The sequence below is a fragment of the Plecotus auritus genome (genome assembly GCF_963455305.1).
Source record: "Plecotus auritus genome assembly, chromosome: 2".
In the NCBI taxonomy this organism is placed as follows: Eukaryota; Metazoa; Chordata; class Mammalia; order Chiroptera; family Vespertilionidae; genus Plecotus; species Plecotus auritus.
Window position 1 is genome coordinate 104,296,823 of NC_137771.1, and position 17,116 is coordinate 104,313,938.

General features: G+C 45.3%; 1 protein-coding gene across 1 annotated transcript in view; it reads left to right on the forward strand.

Moving 5' to 3' along the window:
• The window catches only part of EDAR (ectodysplasin A receptor), a gene marked incomplete at both ends in the record, with an annotated part of 30,769 nt that extends 14,508 nt beyond the window's left edge, over positions 1-16,261 (forward strand). Inside the window, 7 exons of the mRNA XM_080657016.1 lie at positions 2,401-2,487; positions 3,345-3,470; positions 3,575-3,649; positions 3,944-4,016; positions 6,830-6,989; positions 8,100-8,160; positions 15,939-16,261. Of these exons, the coding sequence (XP_080513142.1) occupies positions 2,401-2,487; positions 3,345-3,470; positions 3,575-3,649; positions 3,944-4,016; positions 6,830-6,989; positions 8,100-8,160; positions 15,939-16,261 (905 nt within the window). The remainder of the gene's footprint in view (positions 1-2,400; positions 2,488-3,344; positions 3,471-3,574; positions 3,650-3,943; positions 4,017-6,829; positions 6,990-8,099; positions 8,161-15,938) is intronic.
• Positions 16,262-17,116: the final 855 nt, after the last annotated feature.

A 17,116-nucleotide genomic window follows, 5' to 3' on the forward strand; every position in this document is an offset into this window, starting at 1 on the left:
TCATCCAGCCTCAGCCAGTAAGGTACAGGAGAGACAGGTGACAGCCACGCACAGACAGACCCCAGAGTCTTTTCCCAACTACAGGGCCTAAGCTCCCTTGAGGCCCTTACCAAACAGATGGATGAGCTTCGTTTTCAATGTCCGATTGAAACTGTGCCCATAGTGCTTTCTCTCACTTCACTGGGCCAAATGTGCTAGGCTGTCTCCCAGCACGATGCCAACAGGGCTAACACCTGAAACCCAGCTCACCACCATGTGATGGCGAGAGGCAGCCTCCAGATCGGTCTTGTCCACGGGGAGCACACACCTCAAACCGCACCTCCCCTATGGACCGCTGACTCTGAGGTCAGGTGAGAAGGCTAAATTAATTTAATCGCATCTAAATTATGAGCTTTATCATGAGTTTGGGGGTCAGGAAAGCTGTTTATCCTCCAGAAAGGCAACAAAATGTCTCTGTGAGCTCTGAGCAGAGCAGAGGCTGCTCTCAGGGCAGGGCAGGCCCCGGAGGCTGAGGAGAGAAAGAAAGAAGAGCCACTCTTCCAGCAGGGATCATGAGCACGCCTCCTCCAGCCTCCCAGGTCCCAGGGCCCACTTCCCAGCTTCCTGCCCATCACCCTCCAGCAATTACAGAAGAAAGGGCAAGGCCCTGGGGACACTAGTGTAGGGGCTGGGGCATCAGGAGCCCCCTCTGTTTTGAGCAAGTCACCTTTGGGTCTCTGTTGATTCCGAGGTTAGCCCATGCTGGGCTGTTGCCTTGGTACCCCTATACTTCTCAGCACCCCTCGCTCTCTTGGTAGAAGAACTAAGAAGCAATCCCAATAACAGCAGTTGAGAACATAAAAAGAAGTGGAACCACAGAGCTCATCATGCCCTGCAGAGGAAAAACTCTGGCCCCTCCATCGTGTTGGTGATCTGGGTGGCACCCACACCCACGTCTGAGGCAACACTGCAGGTGACAGAGACCAGACAAAGAGCCAGAGGCCAGGAGCTCCCAATAAGTGAAGTCCCTGTGCTCTGGAAGTGGCAAATCCCCAGAGAGCGGATACCTAACTCAACAAGAGGGCTGTTTTAAAAAAGGTGGAAAACTGCTCTGAGTGTGAGCTGAAGGACAGCAGGATGGCACCAGGAGCACACACCCTCACCTTGCAAGCCTCCCCAGGGTGAGCCCTGTCCAGGGTGTGAAGAGGGCATGAGCCTTCACACCTCACAGTGCTTCCTTAAAAATCCGCCTGTTTGCCTCTCGGGTGGCAAATCGCATTTCTCATATACCTGTGACAGTTTAACTTCCTGTCCAACCCCAGCAGCTGGCTGGCCTGAACCCTGGGACACCTAACAGAAATGCAGAACTGCAGCAGGAGCCAGTCTTCAGCCTGCTCCCTCCCAAACCGCCACCCTCTTTTATTTGTAGAGTTTCTATTTGTTCTCAAATGTGTGAGGATCAAAATTTTCTGACCCTGCTCTCTCCTAGGACCTTCTCCTCCTACTGGACACAGATGTATGGGTAATTCAGCAGGACTTCTCTTGCCCAGTTGGCTGTGGTCACTGTCACCTGGGTGTCCCAGGCTATGTGTGCAGGTGGCTTTAGAAATACCACTTACAGAGCAGGGGGCTGTGTTTCTCCTAAGAAGCTTCTGTTAAAGAAAACACCCCTGTTTCTCACGGAGCCTTGCTGACCAGGGTCCAGGCATCGGTACTGTTAGTCCTGGCTGAGCAGCTAAGAGGGCCAACATGCATTGATTTTAGGGAGGACACTCACTTGGCCTCACTAGGACAAGCAAACCCACACTCTTCAGCTCCTTCAGAACTGTCAGAGACAAAGCAAGGCAGGAGGACACTTATATGAAACATGATCATTTTTATTAACTGCAAAACTCAAGTCTGGCCTAAAGGAAGGTTGACTATCAGGATGTCATCTTTTCTGTGGTAGAACATTTTGTTTGTTTTAACTAAACAACTTAGTGATTTGTCTGATCACAAAATCAGCTTCATATTACTCCTGCTAAGTGCCACTTTTTTACATAGAACGGGAGTTTTACAAATCACAGTTTTGAGAGAAGACCAAGCTCATGCCTACTCTTTAACAGTTTGGTCACAACTATTTAAAAATGCATTATGCAAAAAATACTGAAGAAAAATATACAAAATGTCAACTTTAGACATAGGCTGCAGGTGATTCTTTTACTTCTTCCTTGCGTTTTGATTTTTTTCTAGATTTTTAAATAATAAGCATGTATTACTTGGATAACTTGGATAGCAGGTATTATGTGGGCCCCTCTCCAGCCCTTTTATAACCTGGGACTGTGAACCAATAGCTCTGTGGCTGCACCTTGTGTTTCAGTGCTGGTGGTGGAGCTTCTGCAGGTCACTCTGAGGAGCCCACAGCGACTGTTCTCCTTGCAGGTGCGGGAGCCACCGCGGGGGTTTCTGCCCACTTCCCCAGCACCGCGGGCAGCAGCACCCTCTCTCCTTTCCATCGTGCCCATAAAGGTAGGCAGGGTGCCCAGGAATTGGTCTTCTGGAGCTAACCACCTAGACATAAGTGGGGGGGAGTGGGTGGCTGGAGAGGAAGAGAGGAAATAATTATTAGAAATGACCACGAAGCTCTTCTCCACTTCAAATCACCTTCCTCCTGTGATTTAATCACACTCACCGCCCCCAGCTGCTAGAAATTAGAAATATCTCTGGGAGGAGGGAAGCTGCTCACTCCATGGGTGTTGGCAGTGCTGCTCAGGACGAGTGTGGCGAGGGTGGAGAGGAGCCAGCTTCCTGGGCTGTGGTGGCCCTGATGTCAACAGCAATTCTATTGCAGGCTTTCATCTGAACCTGCTGATCTCAACACTTGAATATCTATTTCCAATAACTACATTTCACTCCCCAGTCCCTTTGGGGTGGAAGGATGGGGGAGGACCCCCAAGGTCAACAGTTTCTCTCAGAGCAAGACCTCACACTGGCTGCTCATCCCCTCTTGTACTGTCGCAATGCCATCTGTGGTTTAAGCATATTTATGGCCCGGTCCTCAGTGAGGCAGGGTTGCCTTCAGATTCCCACAGTGCACTCAGCACACATGCCGGCTTCCCAAAGCAGTCGAACCAAGGGCAAGCACCCCAGGAACAACTGAACAAGTACAAGCCATGGCACTGCGGGATGGCCAAAGAAACTTGTAGGGTTGGGTTCTCAGACTAAGCAAGCATTTCGGATTCTGAAGGTCCCCAGGAAGTGTCCCAGTAGCAGGGCCATTGTTCACAGGGGCGTGGTCTTCAGGAGAAAGGGCCCTGCCTGCTGGATGGGTTCCTGTAGGGACACTTGAGTCCTAAGGCATTGCCTTCTCTCCTCAACTTCAGCAGAGCTCTCAGGCCAAGGACACCTGGCTGCGGCTCTGATCATTGCCATGTCCACCATCTTTATCATGGCCATCGCCATTGTCCTCATCATCATGTTCTACATCATGAAGACGAAGCCTTCTTCCCCAGGTGACTGTTCCCCAATGCCTGCCTCTTATCCCCTCTCCCCTGAACAGCTCCATCACCTTACCAGTCGAGCCCAGCTGCTCACACTCTTCTCTTTCTCTAACTAGCCTGCTGCACCAGCCACTCAGTGAAGAGTGTGGAAGCCCAAGTGAGCCAGGAAGGAGAGAAGAAAGAGGCCCAAGGTCTGCAAACAGAGTCCCCACAAGCATGGGTGTCTGTCTTCAGGGTGGAGACTGTCTGACACTCTTGCCACTACCCCGGCAGCCTGGCCTTCTAACTGGCTATGCTCTTGTGCCACTTAGCACAGGGGTCCTAGGAAGGGGTGTTAGTGTAGCCATGTGGTGCTTAATCCTCAGGGCATTGTGATTTAGTTACCAAGTAGGTCTGCTAAAGAGGAAGTGAGCAGCGGAAGGACAAGTTCAGAGCTGGAGCCGACACTAACTCCTCCCTCCCCCAATCTTTCTATTTACCCACAGACAGTGTGGTGATTTTCTCTGAAAAGGACGAATTTGAGAAACTGACAGCAGCTCCAGCAAAGACTGCCAAGAGGTATGTCAAACCAAAGCAGCCTCCCGTTCCAGGCTGAAGTGAGGAGTCCTTAGGGGTCCTGAGTAGGAAGGGCAGCTGGCCACGCCAGGTGAGAAGTGCTCTGAGAAATCTGGCAGCTGGCTGGAGGTTGTGCTGGGGACAGCTCCAGAGAGAGCAACCAGCGGCCAGCCAGCAAGGCAGTCCTAGTCAGCCCAGGGCTTCAGCCTCACTGTTGGCCTGCAGCAGGGCCAGGTGGTATTAGGGGCCGGTGGGGAACACCTGCCATCCTCCAGGGCCAGATGCCCCACGCCTTTCTCTGCAACATGCACCTGCCTCGTGCAGACCCCACAGCTTCTGCGTGCCCCTTCCTCTCCAGCAGCCTGGTTAATATGACTGCTGCTGCTGGCCATGCGCATGCTGACAGCACAGTGCTGTCACCAGGACTGATGTCCCCGATACTGCAGCAGTGGTGATGGAGACGGCTACCAAACACCTGGTGCTGGTTACCTCCAGTGTGCATGTGCTACCTTCATAAGCCCTATGAGCAAGGTGCTAACATTGTGCACATTTGTAGGAAGCTGTCATGGGCCTACAGTCACATACCTAGGGAGTGGCAGGGCAGGGGGCCAAGTCCAGGCCATCTGGCTGCAGTGTGTGTTCCACAGGCTCTGGCCCAAGCGCTAACACTTAGTGAAATAAGGCCCCTTAAGGAAGAGATTGGACGCATGAAGTCTTTACCATATTTACCACACACACATTGGGATGTGGAATCAGCCCCAGCTTTAACATCGAGGGTGAAGGGAAGTAAACTTTTTTTTTTTAATCCTCACCCAAGGATAAATTCCCATTGACTAGAGAGAGAGAAACATTGATCAGTTGCCTCCAACACGCACCCTGACCAGGGATTGAACCTGCAACCAGGCATGTGCCCTGACTGGGAACCAAACCCATGACTTTTCCACGTATGGGATGACATTCCAGCCATCTGAGTCACCTGGCCAGGTCATTTGGACTTAGTCCTGCTTAGGTTCCAAAAATCCATCCCACATTAATAGTCCACCCATGGCTGTCTCAGGACCCCATCCATACAAACACCCCTGTGGCAGATGCGGAGTCACCAAGCTGGCTGAGGAGGAACAGGGGCTCTGTCCCGCTTCCCTGACTCCTAGCATGGGAGCTTTCCAGGGGACTTGAACCTGGCAGAGCCCTGCTTTTTAGGAATGATAATGAGTCAAGATGTTTGCATGGAGCTTTGGCGTTTATAAAACACTACCTAACGTGTTATCTCATTTAGAAAACTCAACATCCTGACACAAGGGTAGGAAGCAAACTTAGATCATAAAACCTTTGCACACTGGGAAAGAAAAGCAATTGTGTGTGCTCAACTTGGCAGTCCTGTAGAAAATGGTTATTTCTGATAAGTGCCTCTGTTTCCAATGATCATTTTTCAAAACCTCACAAATTTTTGGTCTGAGCAACTTCGTGCACATCTGGCAAAGGTATGCCTGGTCCAAGCTGCTGTTACCAGGAGGGAACCCAGGCTGGCAGCTGTGTGGCGGGGACTGGGCTTGGCAGTGTGCCTCTTGCAGACAAGTCGCTCCTCCAGCCTTCCTCTGTCTAATCCCATGTGGTGTCAGCCACTCTCCATCTGTCCTTCCAGCCTTTTCTCATTCCCAAGAGGAGAGGGCTGGGGGGGGGCGGTGGGGGGCGCGAGGAGGGGGCGGCGGGAGGTAGAACACTCAAAAGGGAAGGGACACATTCTATGACTTAAGTTTCCTCTAAAGCTAAGGAAATATTTTGGGACCCTACTTGTTTCATACACAAATGTTAAAGAAAAATTAACACTCAACAACTGTTTTAAAAGACAAGGCACTGAGCTTTTCATCCCCTACCCCCCCCCCCCCCCCCACCTTCTCTCAGGTCTTAGGGAAAGGGCCTGAGGCAACTCAGTGGTCTGGGGACAGTGGTGCCTTCCCACCTGGCCTGCACACAGTTGGGGCCAGCAACAGGCCAGCCAACTCCCCCAAGGGCCGGAACCCCGGTGGGTGTCTCTCACCATTTCTGCTTTCTTTGTATCATTCTGTCCCCACGGTTATGTTGAGTGTGGTCTTCATTACTGCAATCCAGTTATTAGCAAATATAATTCTTTAGCCAAACCACAGGAAACAAGCAGGATGCCTATAAAAAAAAGAACGTTGTTTTCATATATTCGGAATGATTTTGAGAGTTTGAGCTTCAACCCGCATGTGCTTAGGGGTGCGGGCTGGGCAGTGAGCAGCGGTGTGACTGATCCACCCGCCTCCCTGCAAGATTTCCCAGACCCCCTCCCTGGGCTGCTGTGGTGCTCACCCCATGGGCACACATCTCAGCCAGCCCCCCTCCCAGGGGCTCCCCAGGCTCAGGCTGTGTGTGTGTGCATGGGCTTTGTGTTCAGTTACCCCAGAGAGCAGGCACAAAGTCTGTGCCCACCAGATCACCTTGTTTGCTACATGAAGACACAAGGTTGAACTCTGTGCTTCTCTGGATGAAATATAGAAAGCCATAGCATATTCAAGAACCCTTTCCCAAACTGGGTGGGGTGGAGGGATGAGCTGGTGCCATCCCTACCTCACTGGCCTCTGCGAGTCCTCCTCACCCAGTGCCTGTGGGCCACCCTGCAACCACCCTCCTTGTCCGGAAGGAATGGAGAGCAGGCTGTGGCTTCTCATCTCGTGCCCATGAGCTGCTGAGTAAAAGCTTAATAAACTCGTCCCTGCTCTGCCCACCACTGGAAGGACGCATCCAGGCGGCACCTTCCCAGGCAGCGCTAATGAAACCCCTTCTTGTTTCCACAGTGAGAACGATGCCTCGTCTGAGAACGAGCAGCTGCTGAGTCGGAGCATGGACAGTGACGAGGAGCCCGCCACCGACAAGCAGGGCTCCCCGGAGCTGTGCCTGCTGTCGCTGGTCCACCTGGCCAGGGAGAAGGCCGCCACCACCCCCAAGTCAGCCGGGGTAAGGCGCTGGCAGCCCATGCGCACACCTTGCGATTCACTGTGCGGCCGAGTAACGCCCCAGGAAACACGAGCCCCTTCTCCAATGAGTCTGCTGTGGGGCATGGCGTTACTCCCACCGCCCAAGTTAGCAAACGCAGATGGAGTGACAGATTTAAAGCAAAATATTGTAAAAATAGAAAACTTATTTATTTTATGTAGCTTCATAGAAGAAAATAAATAAGCAAAGACAAAAAGTTAAAATTGCTTGGAATGCTATAGGACAGAAAAAACTTAGTAAACATACTGCCCTATATCCAACCACACATATAATAGTTAAATATAACTATTTATAACATAGCTATGTGAATACATAGTTATATACTATATAAATGCATAACTATATACTATATGAACAAATAGCTGTGTACTATATGACCACATAGCCATATATCGACATAGCATGCACATTTTCAGGTAAAAATGCTCCACATGGTTTGTCACCTGAAGCAAGCCACCTTGAAAGGTGCTGTGGAGGGGTGTGGGGCTGCCTGCCCCAGGCTGCCTGACAGTCTAGCATCCAAGCCTCAGGGCAGCTGTGTTGCTAGGCAGTGCTGCTCTTGGTAAAAGTGTCCCTACTGAGAGACTGGATCGGGCCTGGGTTCTGACAGAGACATCATGGGCTGTCCAGTTCAGTTACCTCTGCAGTGGGGCCTGTCACTTGCTGAACCTGGAGGTCCAGGGAGTGGTTATGAGGGGGCCTAGAGCCTTTCAAGCAGGGCCAGTTCTATACCTGCCCGTTATGGGCCTCATCTCTTGGCTGCCTGCTGGCAAGCCGCGGTCCCTGGCATTTATCCTCCAAATAGACCAGTGCACATGTGGCCTCTGGCTGTCTGTGAGTCTATGCCCAGGGAGCCTAAGAAACCCGCCGGTGCTCGAGTTGGACAGCCCAGAGGAAGGCTTTCTTTCTGAATTATGGATAAGATGTTCATGTGAGGACTTGATTCAGCATTTCTAGCTGGAAATCAGGGGATAGCGGCTATCTGCCAACACTGAGATGGAAGACTTGATTCATTATTTTCTGCCATTCCCTCTTTTCTGAAAATTAACATTCTCTGAACTATTTTCATAGATTCAAAGTCGAAGGAAAAAGATCCTGGATGTGTATGCCAACGTATGTGGAGTTGTCGAAGGTGAGCATACAAGGACTGTCCAGGGGGACACTCCCCCAGGTCTTGCTTCCCAACCACCGGTGGCGAGGAGGGGGCTCTGATAGGAATCCTCGTGCTCTGGGGGGGGAGGGGGGGGAGCTGAGAAAAGTCACCCGTCCAACTTGTCATGCTCCTCATCAGAAGCTCTGGCTGAACTGATTTCAGGTGGAGGGACATGGAATTTGACTCCAAGCTATGTTAACACATTTCCCCAGCATTTCCCATTGGCCCTCCTTTCCCTTCAGGCCAAGGAGCCAGCATTCCCCAGTGCAGGGCCTCGCTGAGGGGCACATGCAGTCAGGACACCCCACTGCTCTAGAGAAAGCAGGAGTGGAAGGGCTAGGTGTCCTCCCGTGCCCCACAGGCTGTCCCTTTTTGGCATTATCATCTTCAAAACCTTTGATAATTATCACTTATCCAAAATGTGATAGCCGTCCTTCCCTTCCCTCTCCTGGGGTGTGGCGGTCTCCCCTCGTAAAGATGTCTCCTAAGCAAACTGAATCATACTGCCTTACAAACTGCAGTTTAGGGTGTGGGCAGGACTAAATTTATATTTCTGATTATATTTCTATCTGAAACCAGAATCCACACTCCCAATTTCTGCCAAATGAAGTTTCTATGTTACCATCTTGTCTCCCAGGAGATAAAACTCTCGTCCCTGAAGTTAGGGGGTTTTCCCCAGCTTCATCAGGCCACTTGCTTTGGTCTCACTGGCCCCCTCCATGGACTTCCCCATCTGGCCCAGGCAGCAGGCGTGTAGCCTGGTACCCACTCATTTCTCCACTTGGGCCGAGCCCAGCGCACTAAACCCAGGGCAGGCTTACTGGCTGGGTGTTCTGTTGGTCAGAAATAACTCCTGAGGCTGAGTTCAGGGAGCCAAGAGCTCTACTCAAAAGCTCTGTGTGCTGAAATGTGGCCTCTCTCCATCAAGTCATGCCCCAGGTCAGCCTGTCTGATCCAGCATATGTGGCTGGGAGCCATCAACTGCCCAGTGGAGGATGGTCTGAGATTTGCATTCTATCACCCAGGAAAGCTCTTCTTGGCTCCAACAATGTCTTTATTTTAAGAGCCCAGACCCCAGGGACAGCGATTTTTCAAATTAATTTTAGGAAAGAGGAGCTCCTCCAGTGAGACTGGGAGGATGAAGGGCTTGGAGCCTACAGCACCCACGGTGCCGCTGAGAACCGTAGACCAGCAGTGCCCAGTCTTGAGTGAACATTAGGCCCTCGGAGAGTCTTACACTAGCTCCTTCTACACACCTGCCTGGAGGCCCTGATGTAATTAGTCTGGGGTGAGTCCCAGGCATCCGTGTCTTCTGTTGTGTTTTTAATTAAAATTTTCCTTTTGAGATAAGACAGAGAGGTCGTGTGATACTCTACCCAGTTTCTCCCAATGGTAACATCTTGCCAAGCCATCCCTAAAGTCACAACCAGGATGTCGACATGGATGCACTAAAGATAGTCCACAAGGATATCTCTGCTTACCCTTTTATAGCCAAACTCACATCCTAGCTACCCCACCCCCTGGCAACCACTAATTTGTTCTTCATTTCTATAGTTTTGTAATTTCAAAATTGTTATATAAGTGGAATCACACACTACTGTAAACTCTTGCAAATGTCTTTTTTCATTAAGCATAATTCATTGGAGATTCATTCAGATTGGCACATGTATCATAGTTTGTTTCTTTTTATTCCTAACTAGTAATCTGTGTTAAGGATGTACCACAATTTGTTTAATCACTCATTCATCCATTTAAGAACATCTTGGTTGTTTCCAGTTTGGGGCCATTACAAATAAAGCTGCTGTAAGTACTCATGTAGAGGGTTTTATGTGAACATAAATCATTATTTCTCTGGGATAAATGCCCAGAATTGTTGGGTGGTATGGTAGATTAGTGTTTTTTAAAACTGCCAAACGACTTTCCAAAATGGCTGTACCATTTACATTCTTACTAGCAATGTATGAGTGATCCAGTTTCTCCACATCCTTGCCAGCATTTGGTGGTGTTACTATTTTTTTATTTCAGTCATTCTGGTATGTGTATTTGATATCTCATTGTGGTTTTTATTTGTATTTTCTTCATGTTTGAGCATCTTTTCATGGGCTTATTTGCCATCTGAAATGTTTCTTCATGTCTTTTGCCCATCTTTCAGTTGAATTGTGTGGGTTTTTTTGCTGTTATGTTTTGGGATCTTTTCAATGTATTCTTGATACTAGCCCTTTGATGGATTTGTGATTTGCAAATAATTTCTCCACTTTGTATCTTGTCTTTTCATTCTCTTAGATAGGGTCTTTCACAGAGCAAAGTTTTAAATTTGTTAAGTCATATTTATCATTTTCCTTTTATAGATTGCTTTTGGTATCAAGGCTAAGATCACTTTGCCTAGCTCTAGGTCCCAATGATTTTTTCCTATGATTTTTTTTCTAAAAGTTTTATATTTTGCACATAAGTCCATGAGCAGTTGGAGTTAATTTTCACATAATATGAGACTTAAGTTGAGGTTTTGTTTTGTTTTTTCCTCTACATGTTCACTTCCTCCTGCAACATTTGTTGAAAAGACTATATTTCCTCCATTGAATTGCTTTTGCACCTTTGTCAAAAATCAGCTTGGGCATACTTGTGTAAGTGTATTTTCTGAGTTCTCTGTTCTTTTGCATTGATCTGTGTGTCTATTCCTCTGCAAAAATCACATAATCTTGATTCCCATAATTATATAAGCCTTGAAATCAGATAGACTGATTGTTCCCACTTTATTCTTTTTTCTTTATTGTTTTAGCTATTCTAGTTCCTTTGCCTTTCCATATAAATTTTAGAATAATTGTTCCTATATCTACAAAATATTTTGCTGGGATTTTGATAGGAATTGCAGCAAACCTGTATACTAAGGTTTGGGAGATTTGACATCTATGCTATCTAAACCATGAAAATGGTATGTCTCTTCATTTATTTAGATTTTCTTTTATTTCTTTCACCGGCATTATATAGTTTTCAGAATACAAGTCCTGTACCTATTTTGCTAGATTTATGCCTAAGTATTTCATTTATTTTTGAATGATTATAAATGATATTTTACTTTAATTTCAGTGTCTGTTTTAATTGCTAACATATAAAAATATAATTCATTTTTGTGTATCTATCTTATATCCTGCAGCCTTGCTGAAGTCACTTATAAGGTTTGGGAGTTCTCTGGTAGATTCCTTGATAATCACCCAGATAATCACATCTGCAGATGGGGACAATTTGATTTCCTTTTTCCAATCTACTGCCCATTCCTGCCTCATTGCACTGGCTATAACTTCAGCACTATGTTGACTAAGAATGAGGAGAGCAGACATCCTTGCCTTGTTCCTGATCTTGAAGGGAAAGCACTCACCATTAAGTATAACATTAGCCTAGGGTGTTTTCTATCTGTTTGTTTGTTTGTAATTTACATTAATTTTGTAAATAGATTACATTATTTTTTAAATATTGAATCAGTCTTGCATCCCTGGAATAAAGCCCACTCTTATGAATATAATTCTTTTAATATATTGTTGAATTCTATTGGCTAATCTTTTGTTGAGAATTTTGCATCTACTAGTACATTCAGGAGGGATATTGGTCTGTAGTGTTGTTTTTTTTTGGTACTGGTTTTGGTATCAAGCTACTACTAGTTTCACAGAATAAGCGGGGAGTGTTTCCTCCTTTTCTATTGTCCAGATTTTATGTAGAATTGGTGTTAATTCTTTGAATTTTGGTACAGTTCTCCAATGGAACAATGTGAGCCTATAGATTTTTCTTGGGGGGTAGTGATTTTTAAAACTACAAATTCTACTTCTTTAGTCATGATAAGGCTGTTCAAATTATCTACTTCAAACTGGGTGAGTGGTGGTAATTTATGCTTTTTGAGGAATTGTTCCATTTCATCTAAGTTGTCAAATTTATGTGTGTATTCCCTTATTATCTTTTTGACGTCTTCAGGGTCTGTAGTATATGCTCAATTGCTCGATATTGATAATTTGTGTCATATTTCTTTATTTTTTATTTAAAAATCTTACTAGAGATTAGTCCATTTTGTTGATCTTTTCAAAGAACTGGCTGCCTTTTTTCAAGTTTAGCTCTATTGTTTTTCTTTTTTCAATTGCATTGATTCATGCTCTTATCTTTATTATAGTTTTCTTTCTGTTTACTGTGGGTATATTTTGCTAATCTTTTTCTATATGCTTGAGATGGGAGCTTAGATTATTGATTTGAGAATTTCCTCTTTCATAATATATGTATTTTATGTATTTTGTAACATATGTATTCCTCTCATATTGCTTTAGGTGTGTCCTACAAATTTTGATATGTTGAATTTTCATTTTAAATTATTTTAAAATTTTCCTTTCAGATTTCTGTTTTGACTCCTGGATTATTTAGAAGTGTTGGTTTAGTCCTGATAGCACACCAAATGCATTAACAGTGGTGTAAGACAGAGGCCAGGTGGATAGCGAAGCTCCCAGATTGCAGTGGGAGGTCAGCACTGTGGAGTTATCCCCAGTGCCAGTGGCTCTCCTCCAGGAGGGAAGCAGGATACAGAGCAGGAAGTGACTGCCAGTGACCCTTCCCAACCTGGGAAGCACCAATAGTTTTTGGTTCCGGAACCTCCCAGAAAGATGAGGACCCCTACATCTTTCCTCCCTCTCCCCCACATACAAACCAATCTTCTTAGAACAGAAAGTCAAGGAAGCTGGCAGAAACCTAATAAAGGTCTCTGAAAACAGTGTTTCTGCATTTGAAAAATAAACCATGTCTATAAATGCATTAACTCCATGGGGAAATAAATGTAATGAACCAAATTCAATCTCTGCTTAAAAAACAAAACAGTGTGTTATTTAATTTCCAAATGTGTGTGAAGATTTTCCTATTATCTTTCTGTTGTTGACTTATAGTTTGAGTTCGTTGTGAGAATACATTCTGCATTCAGTTTCAGTTAGTTTAAATTCTTTTGTTGAAGTATACGGCCTGCACTTGAAAAGAATGTATATTCTGATATTATTGGTTGGAGTGTTCTGTAAATGTTGATTGGATTCTTTTGGTTAATGGTGTGGTTAAGTTCTATATTGTAATTATTCTACCAGTTACTGAGGAAGAGGGGTTGAAGTTTTCAACTATAATTGTGGATTTGTCTATTTATTCTTTTAGTTCTGCCAGCTTTTACTTCACAAGTTTGAGGCTCTGTTGTTTGATGCATACGCGTACAGGATTGCTCTGTCTTCTTTCTGAATAGACCCTTTTATCATTATATTATGTCCCTCTAAGTCCCTGATAATTTCCTTTGTTCTGAAGTCTACTTTATCTGCTGTAATTGCCACTTCTGCTTTTTTTTAATTAACGTTTACATGATAAATCTTTTTCCATTATTTTACTTTCAACCTGTCCACAGTGTTTTACTAGCCATTATTTTACTAGCTTCAGTGACATATATAAACCTTACCTCCCTATGTCCTTTTTGTTTATAGTTGTCTTATATATTTCCTCTACATGTAGTTAGAACCACATCTGTTGCATCAACTTACAATAATAATTCAGAAAACTTAAAAAGAAAAAAAAGCCTATTATATTTACTTAAATTATGCTTACTGTGTTCTTTTCTGATGTTCCAAGGTTTATTCTTTTATCATTTCCTTTTTGTTTAGAGACTTCCTTTAGTTTTTCTTTTAGGGTAGCTTTGGTAGTGACAGATTCCTTTCGTTTTTCTTTATCTTGAGAATGTCTTGATTTTGCCTTCATTCTTAAAGGATATTTTCACTGGGTATAGGATACTGGGTTGACAGCTCTTTTCTTTCATTATTGGAAAACACTGCCACTTCCCTCTGCTTTCAGATTTCTGTTCAGAAACCCACTGTCATTCTAATTGCTTTTTCCCTGTCGGTAATGTGTGGTTTTTCTCTGGCTGCATTTAAGACTTTCTTGTCTTTAGTTTTCAGAAGTCTATTTATGATGTGTCTGGATATGACTTCCCTTGAGTTTTTCCTGTTTGGAGTTTTCTCAGATTTTTTAATCTGTAGGCTTTTGTTTCTTTCCAAGTTTGGAAAGTTTTCAGCCATTATTATTTTTTTAAGCTCCACTTTCTTTCTCCTCACCTAGGACTCCATGAAACAAATGTGAGACTTTTTGTCACAGTGTCTCAGGTCCCTAGGGCTCTGTGTTTTTCAGTTTATTTTATCTCTGTTGTTCAGATTCAGTAATTTCCATTCTATTATCCAGTTCACTAGCTCTTTCCTTTGTCTTTTTCTGCCATTGAACATACCTAATGAGTTTTTTATCTTTTGCTTTATATTTTCTATCTTTTGCTTTCAATTTTTTTATTTATTTCAAGTGTGTTTGAAATTACTTTTGAGGTATTTTTATCATGGCTTACTTAAAAACTTTGTCAGGTAATTTTAACATATCTTATATCAGTGTTGGTATCTATTGGTTGTCTTTTTTTCATTGATTTTGTGATGTTTCTGGTTCTTGGTATGATGAGTGAGTGTCTATTGAAACCTGGAGTTTTATGTCATGTTATGAGACTCTGGATCTTACTTAAGCCTTCTATTGTAGCTGGCTCCCAGTGATGCCTCTGTGGTAGGGGGCGGGGTGCCACCTTGTTACTGGCTGGTGCAGTGCAGGTAGATGTTCAAGTTCCCACTCAGCCTTATTTGACATCCAAGTGTTGGCTCCTTTTTATTGCTGGTTTGGGAGTGGGAATCTGTTTCTCCAAGTGGTCTCCACTGATACAATGGGAGTTGGGGGGGCTTGTTACCAGCTGATAATAAGAAAGTCCAGGCTCCCTACTTAGCCTTCCCTGACACCACTGGGTGCAGGATTGTAGCCAGACTCCTCAGTCAGCCTTTGCTGGCCTTGGTGGTGATGGAACCACAGTTTTTCTGTGGCGTTTGGCTGCAATAAAGCATTATTGTCTAAATGTTTTCTTCTTGCTAAGCTTCTGTTTTCCTAGTGCTTTAATTAGAGACAACAGGCTTTTGTTGAAGGTATTTTTGTTATTGTTGGAATTTGGATTGCTGAACTCTTCAGCTCCATGATTTGGATGATGAGGCAAAAGAAAACCCAAGGAACTCACCACTGTATCATTGCTCCAGTCCTGAGGTCCTCAGCAGTCGTTTTTTTATCCACTTTCTAGAATCCTTGTATGTTTGCTTTATACATAGTGCCAGGGGTTTAGCTCTACTTACCCAGAGAAATATTCCATCTTCCAGAAGTGGCAACACATCAATTTTTTAAAAATGCTTTTAAGTGAATCTAATGTATAGCAAAGTCTGTGAACCACTGAGTTGGCTCAGATTTCTCAAACACCAAGTCTGGTCTGTCTTTGAGAGCACTTTTCATAAAGGTGACTACTGTCCCCATAAAGGGACATGATACTATCCCTTTGACTTCCTTCCTGGCCCAGGTCCAAGTATGCAGGGCTACTCAACTAAGAGTAGCCTGTATGGCAGGCTTTGGTGACTGCTGAAAATGGTGTCGAGAGGATAACTGTCACGGTCAATATGGTTATGGTAGTTATTTTCTTAGGAGGAGAAAGGCCATTAATGAGACTGAGGTTTATGAAAAGACTTCTCATGTGGCTGCCGAAGTCCTGGGTACTGTTGGCCTTAAGCTATTTATTTTTAGTGGTTTTCTGTATCTGTGTTTTATTTTACATATTTTTAAAAAGGTTTAAAAATAAATGTAATGGTGTTGTCTCCTGTTGACTGCCATCTGCAGCATCTGACTGTGGCCCTTCCACTCCACAGGCCTCAGCCCTACGGAGCTGCCATTTGATTGCCTTGAGAAGACCAGCCGAATGCTCAGCTCCACATACAACTCTGAGAAGGCTGTTGTGAAAACGTGGCGCCACCTTGCAGAGAGCTTTGGACTAAAGAGGGACGAGATTGGGGGCATGACAGATGGCATGCAGCTCTTTGATCGCATCAGCACGGCAGGTTACAGCATCCCAGAGCTGCTCACAAAACTGGTGCAGATAGAACGGCTGGATGCCGTGGAGTCCTTGTGTGCGGACATACTGGAGTGGGCCGCTGTCATACCACCTGCCTCCCAGCTGCCCGCTACATCCTGAAGAGCATGCCTGTGGGCCATTCTTCTTGGGATGCACCAAGGATCTAATGAGAGCTCAGGATCTAATGAGGAGTCTAGAGCTGTGGGTGACGCCAACAGACAGCCAAGAATCAAGGGTATGTTACCAGGGTATGCCTTAGGCTGTTTCAAGGAACAAGAGGAAATGAGACCATCTTCCACTCTAACTAAAGATAAAAGATTAAAGCAAGGATACTCCCAGCTACTCACCTGCAGCTCACCAGATAGAATAAGTATTTATTCAGCTAGCCCAGTCACCATGAACTTGTTTAAGGGATATTGTTGAGTACTCAAGTGAGCCAAACAATGTGGGGATGACAGAAGTGAAGAATCTGGTCCCTGTTTAAGAAGTTTACAACCCAGGGAGAGACAGAGACATGTCCACAAGCCACTTTGCTAGAAGATATCAAACAATCTGAACGAGGGGATTCTAAGAAAATGTAATAAAAGTTCTGAGAGAGAGCGATGGCTTCCCACTGAGGTGGTGAAGAGGCAGCATCCTCATGAAGAAAGCAGCTCGGGAGTTTGGTAAAATGGCTACAAAATGCAGACACCCCACTGCATGTATTGTTTCCGGATCAATACAGGTGGTTTCATAGGATAACTTTGCCTGTTCGTATTCCCGCAGCCATCTGGTCACTAACGGGAGAACTTGCTCTGGAGCCTGCTTTATGTCACTGATAGGCAAGGCATGTGTCTGTCCAATCAAGGAGACCTGTGCAGTAGTCAATTTTATTTACTGCATGAGTTCTAGGCCTGGGGACCCAGTTGTTTTTTATTACATACTAGAGGCCCGGTGCACAAATTTGTGCACAGGTGGGGTCCGGCCGGCCTGTCC